Source organism: Cheilinus undulatus, linkage group 12 (assembly GCF_018320785.1).
Source record: "Cheilinus undulatus linkage group 12, ASM1832078v1, whole genome shotgun sequence".
Classification (NCBI taxonomy): domain Eukaryota; kingdom Metazoa; phylum Chordata; class Actinopteri; order Labriformes; family Labridae; genus Cheilinus; species Cheilinus undulatus.
Genome location: NC_054876.1, coordinates 902,855 through 916,443, shown reverse-complemented (window position 1 = coordinate 916,443; position 13,589 = coordinate 902,855). Strand labels below are relative to the sequence as shown.

The 13,589-nt window shown below is 42.4% G+C and overlaps 1 protein-coding gene across 13 annotated transcripts in view; it reads right to left on the bottom strand.

Moving 5' to 3' along the window:
• Positions 1-10,772: 10,772 nt before the first annotated feature.
• Positions 10,773-13,589, bottom strand: part of picalma (phosphatidylinositol binding clathrin assembly protein a) — a 69,328-nt gene continuing 66,511 nt past the window's right edge. For 11 of the 13 annotated variants that reach the window (XM_041801481.1, XM_041801488.1, XM_041801486.1 and 8 more), the window contains one exon: positions 10,773-12,129. In XM_041801481.1, coding sequence (XP_041657415.1) covers positions 12,112-12,129 — 18 coding nt within the window. In that variant the 3' untranslated portion in view covers positions 10,773-12,111. The remainder of the gene's footprint in view (positions 12,130-13,589) is intronic. The other 2 variants (XM_041801484.1, XM_041801489.1) reach the window with 1 other exon arrangement.

Below are 13,589 nucleotides of genomic sequence, written 5' to 3'. Positions count from 1 at the left end.
ACAGGCTTGGCTCAAAGATCAAATAAATAAATAATAACAGCCTGTAGCAAATTCATTGATTTTAAATAAATAACTGTATTAATTTATATTTTTGTTCAAGATATATTAGAATAGATGAGAAAAAAAGTATTTTTAGCAGGAAAGACAGGTTTTGCCTGATAAAGATGAACTCTGGCCGGCCGTTGAGTTTGTCAGAGAAACATCTGGCCCAAGGCCAAACTTAGTTGCCGATCTCTGCATTAGAGTAACATTAGTGTAGTTTACATGTATGTTCCAAGAGAAAACTCAGATCTCTAAGATAGATTCACACACAGGCTGCCATTATTAATGCATATTAGATATATAAAATAACATATTAAAACTCTGGTTTCATTGTTCTTCTGTCGGGGTGGAAACTAGCAGCCAGGCAGATGTTTGTCTGATGAATTTGCTCAACCTCCCACCCAGCAGAGCTGTGCTAACCCTCTAACAGAGCTCATAACAACAAAGTGATGCTCTTCTAACTCAGCAGAGCTTCATTACAGTTACATCTGAGTTTTTATGAGTGAATGCAATGGAGACTCAAACCAGACTCACAGAAATATGAAGGAGACTGACTAATAAATAAATAAGACTTTAACAGTTGGGACAGTTCCCTTTACTGAATAGCCTATAAGTGCTCTAACTCTTGACCTTTGTACTATACCTTTACGCTGCTTTTTACAATAAAGCGACTAGTAAAAAATGTCAGTGGCTGGTAGATTTTGAATCCACCTGGCAGTGAAAAAGTTCATTTCTAACCGTGGTTCTGATGTTCTCACGGTCAGTTCTACATGCAGGAACTTCTTCCTCATTCTCCTCTTCAGTAGAACTGCTCTCAGGAAATTCCAGAAGCTTTGAGAGAAAAGGTACAACTTCAGACCACAAGGTGGCAGCAGAGCTCCATTTCTACAGACCTGTGCCAGTCTTTTCTCTCTGATAAACTTGTGCTGGTCTCTAAAATGTTATTTTATATTTTTGGTCATTAATATTATTCCTGTCATCACATTTATACGTCCTCAACCATCTACTGAAGTGATCCACATCAAAAATAACACAACCATCCACACAGCTCCAAAATGACAGAGGAAGAACAGTTTTAAAATCATTTTCTTTGACAACTACAGATTATTTACAGACATGTTAAAAATAAAGAAAGTAGCTGGGGCACTCAGACCCCATGTGAGTGGGCGGCCTGGGTTTAGGCAACAACCAAGATGAGACCAAACTAAAGACTGACTGAAACATCTGTCAGAGAATAAGAACATCTAATTCAGTCAGGAGAGGCTGAAGACAAGTTTAACAATCACTGATTTTACAAACTGAATGAAAGAGGAATGTGGAAGTCCTTGGCGTTAGACTCTACTGTGATGGCCCTGTGCAATAGGATACCCCCCTATGGAGTCTAGACTCTGGTGGTGTTGAGAGATGCAGGATCAGAGTTTCTGGCTATCATCTTTAGCTTCACAGATTTTCTTTTTTAACAGGGCTTTGTCTTTTGGTTGTTCATTTTTGTGTTTATGGTCTGTCTGCAATTATTCCACAGAGCTGGATCACCTGATCTATCTCATCCTGGTGGACCGTAGGAGTCAAGAATTCACGATGAAGCCACAGAATAACGGTCTTTCATTTACAGGTGTGGGCCTGTTGGTTAATCTCAATAGAATATCAAAAACAGATTTTGTGCTGTGCTAGAGCGTCTTTTAGAATAGCTTCTATCCCATTATAAATGTTTAGTATCAAAGATAAACTTTTCTTTACCGAAAGATTGATAACAGGGATAATCAATTGGCAGTCCGGGGACCACATCAGGCCCCCAGAACATTGGGAACATGTTCTTTTTTAATTCTTTCTACAGCTATTAAAACAACTCCAGAACAATTCAGATTGAAACAATCTAATCAGGAATGGCTGTCAGCCATTAGACACGTATTTATCAGTCCATTCTTTCTGGATAAAAACTGCAGTATTCTGTGGAAACAGGTGTTTTTATTTAGCACTACACAGCATATTAGCACCAAACCCGCATGCGTGTACCTGCTTCCCTCATACTAGACTGTTTTAGAGAGGGACAAAACGAGGACCAAAGACGTTAAAGTCTGGTCAGAGGATTCAGTTCTTTCTCTCCAGGAGTGTTTTAACTGTACTGACTGGGACATCTTTGTTCAGTCTTGTGGAGATGACTTGGACTCATTCGTTGATGTGACTTGCACATATATTGCTTTGAATGTTGTGCTTTGACATGATTATCCCTTAACCTTGCAAAGCAGATGGATACGCCCATTTCCTTGTTTCTCACTGGTGAATCGATCTTGCAAAGCTCCCATCTGAACCGTTTGGGCCCAGTTAGAAAGTGACAGGACCAATCAGTGACGAGGGGCAGTACTTTCAGGCGCAGCAGAGTCGTGACGTAAACAAGCAGCAGCAAGAGCTGGTGCAGTTATGGCAGAAGAGCTTCGCATGGACGCTGCTAAAGCGCCAGTTTTATCAGGACTTGAAGACATTTCTTCATTAAAAGAAGAACAAAGAACAGCAGTGAGTTGTTTTCTTTTCAAAAACCACAAAAGTCGAGTACTGACATGTCTATAGTCGCCATGTTTCGCGTTATTCCTCAGTACCTGCGCACGTGCAGCTATAGTGGCTACGTCACCTGTTTTGTTGCTCTGATTGGCCCGTAGAGATGTGACAGACAGAATATTCACCCAATCACACTTTTCAAAGCCTCTGCCTTTTGTCAAACGTTTCCTATTGAAGCTTTCCCAGATGGACGTGTGAAACAAATCCATCTGGCATGTCAGGTTAATTATCCCTTGCAAGCGTGTGAAAATATACCCAAACAACAAACCATGGGTCTCCGCATCTGTTAAATCTGCATACAGAGGAAAAAATGGCTTTGAAAAATGAATCAGCATCTGACTTGCATTCAGCAACAAAATAGTTGAAGACGGAAATTCTAAAATCAAAACACAGATACAAGTCAGACTTGGAAAGCAAGATGGCTGCTAATAATCTTGACTGAGCCTGGGCGAGCATGAAAACTCTAACAGGGCCTCAGCGCACAGAGCATAGCACTGGTGTTATTTTAGATGGTTTAACACAGACACTGACCTGGCTAATGCTTTTAACTGTTTTTATTGTCGTTTTGATACCTTTGATTTTAGCACTGACATTCAGGAACTGAGCCACAAACTAAAGGATGATCAGCACTTTAATATTCAGCTGGAAGAAGTTGAAAAGCCTTTCTCTCTGTAAAAGTCAACAAACAACATGGCCCAGATAATATCTGGGGTCGTCTACTGAAATCTAGAAAACTGAGTCCCGTCTTTCATTTTATATTCAACGAGTCCCTACAGACACAATTGCCAAATATTTGGAGAAATGCTGTTGTTGTCCCAGTCCCTAAATCCAGCTGTCCTAAGCCCTTTAATGATTTTAGACCTGTTACCTCGGTTTTAATGAAGATTTTAGAGAAACTGGTCAGGTCTGAGATCCTGAGGACAAGAGAAGGCGCCCTGGAGGCTTACAGGCCTAACAGGGGGGTGGAGGATGCAACTGTAACGCTGCTAAACATGCTCTTAAAACACTTGGATTATAATGGGACTCATGCCAGGCTTTTATTTGTGGACTTTTCTTCTGCTTTTAACACCATCCAGCCCCACATCTTGACTGAAAGGCTGTTAGAGCAATTTAATTTAAGTAACAATCTGGTGGACTAGATCCTTAACTTTTAGACTGACAGGACACAAAGGGTCAGGGTAAACAACATTCTCTCTGACCCCTGTCTGAGGCCCAGCAAAATCACTGTATATATATATATATATATATATATGTGTGTGTATATATACAGTCTGGGCCATGTCAGTGATGAGTAGTAAAACTGGTTTTGATGCATCGATTTTTTTTTTTTTAGTGCCAAATTCCTTTCTTTAGCTCCATCTGTCCTTGTATGTCCATATTCTGGACATACAGGAAACTGTTAATAAAATACTCAGTTTTCAATTTTTCATTTTAACTTTCACTGACTCAAATCTCTTCAACAACTTCAACCCTGACCACTGAAAAATAAAAAATAAAAAATTCAAAGTTACATCCTTTTTATGCCAGTCATTGCACACTATGCCTATGACTTGGATTCAGTGAGATAGCATCCATGCTAAACAGATGAGTCTATCGGAGCCAAAAACACACCAGTTTTTCCATCCTTTTCTCCAGCCTCCTCCTCTACCAAATCATAGTTCATGTTAGGTTTATTTTATGTTCAGGCATAAAAAAATCAGAGGAAATATGTAGGATATGAATCACAAACGAGCATTTCCACCTCTAACCAAAACGTGACTGTGATTACGCTCATTACGCGCATATATAAATTTACTGCATATTTGAGGTATGATATATTCTTACCTATTGATCCTCATGCATGTCCATCCACTTGCTATGAAATGAGGGCAAAGTTGAAATTGTCCAAAGTTCCCCCTTTCTTAGTCCCAGTCTGCAGAACACAGAAACTGCATTTTTGACTACACACTCCACTTCCGGGATGTACAGCTGTAAACATAGACGCAGAATTACACCCGAGCACACACGTAGGAGCACGCACACTTTTCCTTACACATGTACCCCACTCTCAGATATCCATATCTAGTAGCACGAATCGTTTCATTTAATTCTGATGATGTTTAGTGGGTGAAACAGCACTACAAACACTCTGAGTCCACGGAAGAAGTCCTGCATGTGCGTTGCTGAAGGGGTTAAAATGGTGCGCTGGCACCATCTGCTGGATCACTGTGGAATGGTGAAATGACTTAGCATGGACATATTTAACATCCATCATGGGAAAATCTTTACAGAAGCCTTTGGGAAGGGCAGGGCTTTCCAAAAAATCCTTAGAAGGTGATTGGACAAATGTCCAGTCTGTCACATTCATTAGGGCCAATCAGAGTGATGATAGGAACTGAGGTATGTACGATTTTTGGTCAGTAATGTGAGCTCAGCAGGTGCTGTCATAGTTTCTAATAGTGGAGCTTGTTGTTGGATAAAACTCACGCTGAGGTCAGTCTGCAGACGTGCAGAAACTTCTTGTGAAAGGCTTCAGGGTGGCTCTTTGCTCCCGCTTCAATGGAAAAAGGCCAGTTCTGATTAAAGCTGAGAGACAGGCCAATACATCTTTATGTCATGAAAAACTGTGAGTGACCCCACCTGCAGCTACCTCATCTCCTCAAACGATGCTGATTGATCAGATTTGATCTCAGACTTGGCACAGCTGTTTCAGATTGGAGCTTTTAAAGATGGAGCCGCCTGATGACAGACATGGAATCTGGCCAATCCACCTGCTTTGGAAGGCAACAAGTTAAGGACTGCAGATTAAACCCTAAGAGCAATATATGGAGGTAAAATTGTAATTAGCTTATTTTCCAAACATCTCAGCACTAAAGCTTGTCCTCCTCTCTTCAGCCACTGTAGAAAACGCCTCGCTTCAACAGGAAGGCTTTCATTAATCCTACCATGAAAGTTAATGTCTCACAAAATCACACACTTGTATCTTTGGACGTCTGCATCCAAAATAAGAGGAAATGGCAGCACAACAAAGAGTCTTCTTCAGGCTGCTGAGAGGCTGTGCCAGGCAGGAACTGAGCTCCCTCTGAGGAGCTGCTGCACCTGTAGCTCAGTGGTACCAGTCCGCATATTGATGAAGGCTCAGACTGATGAGTGGTGGTTCTCAACTAGGGGAGGCGGGACCCAAAAGTGGGTCGTAAATAGGTGTCTGTATAAAAAATGGTAGCAAAAAGTCCATAAGTCCTTATGGACATGCATCGATACCTTTTATTTTACTGTTTTAGGAAAATTTGGGCAAATTTAAGTGTTTGGACAATATTTCAACTACCTCATCTTTTCTCGCAATGACTGAAGCAATGATGGAAAAAGAGGACGCAAAACTCCTCAGTTTTGTCCCTTCATTTTTCACATCATGTATTTTGGTCCGTTCAGGCTCAGAACTGCAACATTTTTGGATATTTGGGTTGCAATTTGTCATAAGGGAGACCGGTGGGTCCTTAAGCTAGAGCAGGTCTACATCAGGGTTCTCAACCTTTTCAGTCCGTGACCCCCAAAAATAAAGGTGGCAGAGACCGGGGACCCCCACTGTACCTGAAGGTGGCTGAACGGCTAACCACGTTCAAGAATAGTCATGTGGAGACAAGGCTGCCCATAAAGAGGGATAAAGGGGAGAGATTTCTAGGGCCCCGCCAAACTGGGGGCCCATGGATATCAGCAAATTCATAGACCATTGTAAAGTTAAGCTGATATCCGTATTTTATATTTAACCTGAAAATAACCACTCTTATCAAAGAATACTCTTTTAAATTCATATATACATTCTTAAAATGTAAATCCCTTTTGTTAAAAATAGAATTAAATTGGGATTGAAATTGCTAAAATGGGTTAATAATGGCAAAAATGGTGGAAACAATGGTAAAATTGGATTTTAAATGGTGGAAGCAATGGTAAAATTGGATTTTAAATGGTGGAAGCAATGGTAAAATTGGATTTAAAAAGTAGCAGAAATGTGTTAGATATGGCAAAAATAAGATAAAAGTGGCAAAAAATAACCAAAAAAAGTCAAAAATGGGTTAAAGTGGCAAAAACAGGCATAAATTGTGGTACAAGGGGATTAAAAAGTTACTGAAATGGCTTTAAATTTGCAAAACTTGGGGAAAATTTGGTGAAATGGGATGAAAAATTGATATCAACTGATAAATGGTAATATCAAATAGTGAAATGTGGTATGGCCAAAATGGTTGTAAAAAGTGGTAGAAAGTGGTTAATAGTGGCTTTAGAGGGTCAACAGAAGCAACATTAGGAGTTTTAAAAATTGATTTAGAGGTGGCAAAAACAAGCCGAGAAAAAGTGGTGGAAAGAGTTTAAATTGACAAGAAAAAGGGTTTTGAATGGCTAAACTGTGCTAAAATTGGCAAAATTGGTGTAAAATTACAACAGTGTAATTTCAAAAAATATTATTAGTTTTTTTCAGGGCATCTGGTGCTGCTGCGTCAGTGCTGTGAATGTGTATGAATGTGCAGTATATGAATGAGATAAAACTGTTCTCCCTTTCTCTCAACTGTGAACACAAACTGCAGGTTAAAAAACCCTCAAAGTAAAATCAATCATATCCAATCCATTTTAGCTGAGCTCAGAATCAAACTCTGTTTTCACACCAGACACACAGTAGTGAAAATTAAACAACTCCAATCTGTGCCTCATTACATCAATAAATAAAAAACACAGAGGTCAGGGGTCACCCCCGAAAAAGGTTTTTGACAAGAAGTAAATTAGCTAGGAAAGAAATATTTCAGTCAGGGGAGACTTAACACCAGGTTTTTTCTTGTATAGTCTTTGGCTATTAGATTCCATCATGGCGTCCTTCTGTAATTTAGGGCGCACTCACACTAGGCCATCCGTACCATGCCGTATTCTAACCGTGCTGAAGCCCATTTGACCCCCTCCCCTGTCCCCCCTTTGGCCTGCACTCACACTGCTCAACACATCCAGGCCTGGGCATGGATATGTCACACACCGACATCATCACACGAAGCATCACCATTGATGACTCAGTATGCATAAGTGTTGTTTTTTAGGCTGTAAAATAGTTACAGATTCATACGACATCTGATCTGACACCAGAATTATTTCCCCTGACCTGGAATCAGCTACATTAACTATACAGAGCCCAGTGAGGAGAGAGAGAGAAAAAGTGGTTCATAGAGGAGAGTTATCGCTCACAGCATATAATCTGGAGTCTGATCAGAGTTTCAAGCACTTCTGCTGAATGAAACCTGGACTTTTTACCTCGTATGAACCCCTAACAGTCATTCCTCGGCGTGTCCTATCTGAATCCCCTCCTTTATGCGCCACAAACTGTGCCTTTTCTCAGCGTAATCCTGGATGCCTGACGCACCAAACAAGCTCTCATGTGTCCAGAGCAGGATTAAATGTTCAGTTAAAAGTTTGTTTTTTTTACCGTGACAAGAATAATTTAACCCATCTGATGAGAGCTGGAGGTGAAAACGCCACAGGATTAATAAACGATGCTCCGTTCAAATGTCAGCGATCAAGATCCAACTTTCACTTCTTGGTGACATGAAATAGAATTAGTGTTAAGTTATTTCAGTGGATGATAGTTTGGCATTATATTTTTTTATAATAGAGGTCAAATCAGCCGTGTGATTAACCCCGGCACACACTTACCCGCATATTTGGCACTCACAAGATCCTGCATGGCCTGGTTCCTCCCCCCCTTGGTGCTTTTATGAAACACAAAACATCTATTGACAGGCATACTAGGTCTGTCAGTAGAAGGGACTGTGTAGTTCCAAACAGAAGGACTGCTTTTGGTCGGGCAGCATTTTCAGTGAGAGCTACTCACAACTGGAATACTCTTCCAGCTCAGCTCAGGGAGCATGGCAATTACCTTTCTTTTAAAAGAAATGTAAAATTATGGTTGATAGATGGTTAAGTGTGTGACCATTCTCTCTGAAACACTTGTATTTTATTGCATGTGCTGTAATGTATCATGTCATGCACTGTAATGTATTGTATGTAATGTTTCTTATAAGTAGGCATAGTACTGTTTTTAATGGATTTTAATTATTGTAGTGCTCATGTCAGCTGCCCCAGAGACCACGGTTGAAAATTAGCCAACTTAGCTAAACCGGCATATTTACAGTAATGTTCATTAATGTGCATTGTCTCTGTATGTTAAACCAATAAATAAATAAATAAAATAATAAATAAACGGGCCCAGGCACGGTACAGATGGCCTAGTGTGAGTACACCCTAATAGGTAGTGATGCTGACAAGCAGGGTAGGAAACCCCAGTGGAGTCTAGACACTGGTGGTGGTGATGGAAGGATGTAGGAGAGATAACATGAGTGGTGAACCTCTGAGGAACTTGACCTGGATGCTTGCAAGAAGGCTTGGTGGTAAAAATGAAGATGTAATGGTGGTGGCTGGGGTGGAGGAGGGTTGCAGCGGTCTCACTGAAATGACAGACTGCAGAGGAGAGATCAGATTCAAAATATCACAGCAGCAGGATGATTGGTTTCAGAGAGGTTGTGGATGAACAGGATTGGCTTAGAGCTTTTGCTTAGAGCAACCTGATCAATGTCAGAGTACCAGAAAGTTTTTGGGCTTTGGAGGTGCAGGCAGTGTGATGGTCTGGGGGGCTATGGAGGTGGAGGCAGCATGACGGTCTGGGGGGTTTGGAGATGGAGGCAGCATGACGGTCTGGGGGGCTTTGGAGATGGAGGCAGCATGACGGTCTGGGGGGCTTTGGAGATGGAGGCAGCATGACCGTCTGGGGGGCTTTGGAGATTGAGGCAGCATGACCGTCTGGGGGGCTTTGGAGATGGAGGCAGCATGACCGTCTGGGGGGCTTTGGAGATGGAGGCAGCATGACCGTCTGGGGGGCTTTGGAGATGGAGGCAGCATGACCGTCTGGGGGGCTTTGGAGATGGAGGCAGCATGACCGTCTGGGGGGCTTTGGAGATGGAGGCAGCATGACCGTCTGGGGGGCTTTGGAGATGGAGGCAGCGTGACGGTCTGGGGGGTTTTGGAGGTGGAGGCAGCGTGACGGTCTGGCGGGCTTTGGAGATGGAGGCAGCATGACGGTCTGGGGGGTTTTGGAGATGGAGGCAGCGTGACCGTCTGGGGGGTTTTGGAGGTGGAGGCAGCATGACGGTCTGGGGGGTTTTGGAGGTGGAGGCAGCGTGACGGTCTGGGGGGCTTTGGAGGTGGAGGCAGCGTGACGGTCTGGGGGGTTTTTGAGGTGGAGGCAGCGTGACGGTCTGGGGGGTTTTGGAGGTGGAGGCAGCGTGACGGTCTGGGGGGCTTTGGAGGTGGAGGCAGCGTGACGGTCTGGGGGATTTTGATAAAGAGTCACAGCATGTGATGTACAGTAATATGATCCAGAGATAAAGAGAGCAGCTCAGTTTTGATGACAGTCTTAGCCTTTAGCAGCATAACTAATCAAGGACTGGTCCAGGTCTGAGCTGGTCCTGACTGTAAGCTTTATCAAAGAGAGGGAAATTCCAAGCCTGCTCTTAAAGGTAGAGTGTCTGCACTCAGATCCTGACAGGTAGAGGTTTCTAATGAAGAAGGGCATGATAACTGAAGGATCTACCTTCCTCCTCAAACAATGTTTTATCAGGGTCTTGAAGGATTTATTCAGATTCCTCACAGTGGCCCTGGGAGCCAGGCTAATGCAGTCTAGGACAGTTTTGTTTCATTATTAGAAAAAGTCTCTCTGTGGCCCAAGCACAAGAACCTCAGTCTTGTCTGAGTTAAGAAGCAGGAAATTCCCGGTCATCCAGGTCCTACTATCTTTAAGGCATGCTGCTGATTTCTGCCATCAGGCCTCGTGGATACATACGGTCGAGTATCATCTGCATTGCAATGGAAGTCTATGGCATGGTTCCTCACTCCATAGATTAAGGAAGCAAACGGAGCCTTGTGGGCTTTACGTCTTGGAGCTTGGTTTAGATTTAAGGTGAACCTTGTTTCTCTGTTAAAACCACCAGAGCTGGTCTGACACAGGTATTAGTGAAGATTAAACTGCTGTACTCACAGTAAACTAGGCTAAGTATGAAGAGGCCCAGAATGTCCGTTATGTCTGCAGCCTCTGACTTCATAGAAATCCTTCATACCAGTCTGAGTGATTCTGCATATGAACTATTCTGTCTGAATGATCACAGAGACAAAAGTAAGGAAGCTTGCACTTTATTGGAAAAAATCAAACAAAAATATAATCTGCAGGGGCGATACAGCAAAGATGCTCAGTTAATGGAGAAAGGGCCACTTTTATGTTCAGACCATCTTCCTGTAGTCATGCAGTTGGCAGGATTTGTTTTATGTACACAAAGCACCGATCAACAGCGCTCTACTTTCCTGCACAAGCAGACTGCCCTAAACCTATTCCCTTGCTACCAATCAGCAGCTACGACTGATGCTTCCTCGTATCTCCGCATCATCCTGAGCCCCCCGGTGCTCATCTGTGGAAACGAGATCTGAGCATGAAAGGGACCCTGAACATTCAGGCGGGAAAAGGGCAGCCAGGAGCTTTGGAAACCCAACAGGGAATGGCATGCCAAAAGCTTCAAAGAATAAATGCAATTCTTCCCAATTTAGTGCTGCCTCAATCACAAAATGTACTGCGTCTTCTGGTGTGACGAATGATCCCACGCCAATCGTAGAGACCCACCCCCCCTTTGACCGTGCTAATCACGTTCACACACATCTTCAATCTGAGCCCTAAAGCTACAGATTACTGTACAATGCATCCCGCAAGTACAGAGAATATTTAGTGCCCCAAAAGCAAACATCATCTCTTTAATCTTTATATTAGTTTCTCTTTCAAACAAATCATCTCAATCACTCAAAATCCAATTCTACAAGCAATCATACCCACGTATGAACCTGAAAACCTCCCCCGAGGAGGAGGTCAGTGACTAGTTACATACTTTGTTTTTTAATCATCCTCTCTGTTGGTAATCATAAATAAATACAAACAATACACAAGGAATGTCTACTGCAAACAATAGAGAAAGAAGAGAGAAAAGAAAACTGTGGTATAAAGAGGAGCAGACATTGTTCTTCTTATTTGGGATCTGTTAATCATGACTGATTAATAAAAGGAAGTGACAGCTTTGCCTGGAGGCAGAGGAACAGAAAGGCAACTCCAACAGGGTGACAACCTCTGACCTTTGATTCTGATTTCAGATTCGTGATCAGCGATGTCAGAGAGCTCCCTCTTTGGATGTTGTGTTCCTCTTGGACAAGAAACAGTGGGTCCAAATGGTTTGAATGGAGGCACAAGCTCTTCTCCTCCCTCCATGACGCAGACATGACGAGATGAGCACAATGTTCACTGTGATGCCTCTCTGAGACGGCCACAGCCGATCCCAGTCACCACGGTTTGTTCAACATGTCTTTGATGGGCCTTCCTTTCTCAGAGAGGTGAGTTCATTAAAAGCAAACTGCAGGTTTGCTGGAGACTTGAAGTTGTGAATCATTTTCAGACAGGACAGACTCTTCCCCCTCAGATTACATGAACTGCATCTGCTAAACAAACAAACAGTGATGTCAGCACTTTTTAAAAATTGACAAAATGGAGGCTTTGAGACTAAAAACACGGACTAGTTTCAGAGTATCAGAGTCAGACTTGCCAAGGTCTGATGTCATCTATTCTATATTTAGAATCTAAACAGGCCGAGGAGTGGAGTTAATCTAAATACTTAGTTTATTTTATGTGACCTGCTGCAGGGGTAGCAGTGAGGAAAGGTCGTGGAGAATCCCATGAAGCAGGTCATTGTACTCTGATATATGGGAGAGTGCCAACATGATGTACGGGTGCATCTAAAAAAATCTGAATATCATGAAAAAGGTCTTTTTGATGTGATTTAATAAAAAAAAATAACTTCCATATATTCTAGATTTGCCTCATACAAGGTGAAATATTTACGACCTTTGTTTTAATGTTGATGATTACGGCTTACATCTCAAAAAAGTCTAAAATCCACTACTCAGAATATCACAAGCATTAGTTCAAAAAACATTTTTTAATGCAGAAATGTGGACCTTCTGGAAAATTCTGCTCATTTATCACTCAGTAATGAGTCTGAGCTCCTTTTTCATCAATTCCTGCATCTCTGATGTAGCACAGAGCCAACCAGCCTGTGGTCCTGCTGGGGTGTTATGAAGCCCAGGTTGCTCTGGTAGCCTTTAGTTGGTCTGGATTCTTGACTCTGGTGTCTCTCATCTTCCTCTGGATATTTCCTCAGAGATTCTCTGAGGGGTTCAGGTCAGACCAGTTGACTGGCCAATCAAACACAGTAACACCATGGTCAGTAATCCGGTTTCTGGTAGTTCTGGCTTCACCATAAAAATGGAATCAGAATCTCCATAAATCTTATCAGCAGAAGGGTTCTAAAACCTCCTGATAAACTCTGGACTTGATAAAGACCAGTGGACCAACAGCAGCAGAGGACATGGATCCCAAACCACCACAGGATTCTGGGCCTCCCTGACTATGGGACCTGGTTTTTACAAATGAAATGCTAAACTTAGTTTCATCAGAAAACAGGACTTTGGACCACTGAGACCACAATGGTCCAGTTCTTTTTCTCCTTAGTTCAGGTGAGACTCTGATGACATCTGTTGTTCAGGATTGGCTCCATGCTGAGAACAGGACACTTGTAGTCCATGTCCTGGACCCGTCTGTGTGGTGGCTCTTGATCCTGTGGCTTACCCTCCTCATGGAGGATTTCAGTGATTGTCCTCTGGACAACAATCAGGTCAGCAGTCTTCACATGATTGTGGTTGTGTGAACTGGTCAAGAGTGGGTGAATAAAGGCTAAGGAAACCTTCACAAAGTGGACTTCCCACAATATCCTAAGATTTATTTAGATAAATCTAGAATCTATGGAAGTTTCTGGAGTAAATCATGGGAAAAAAGGGAAATTTTTCATGATAATCCATGTGGTCCTACGTGGAAGTGCATCGAAAAATGAGATATATCTATG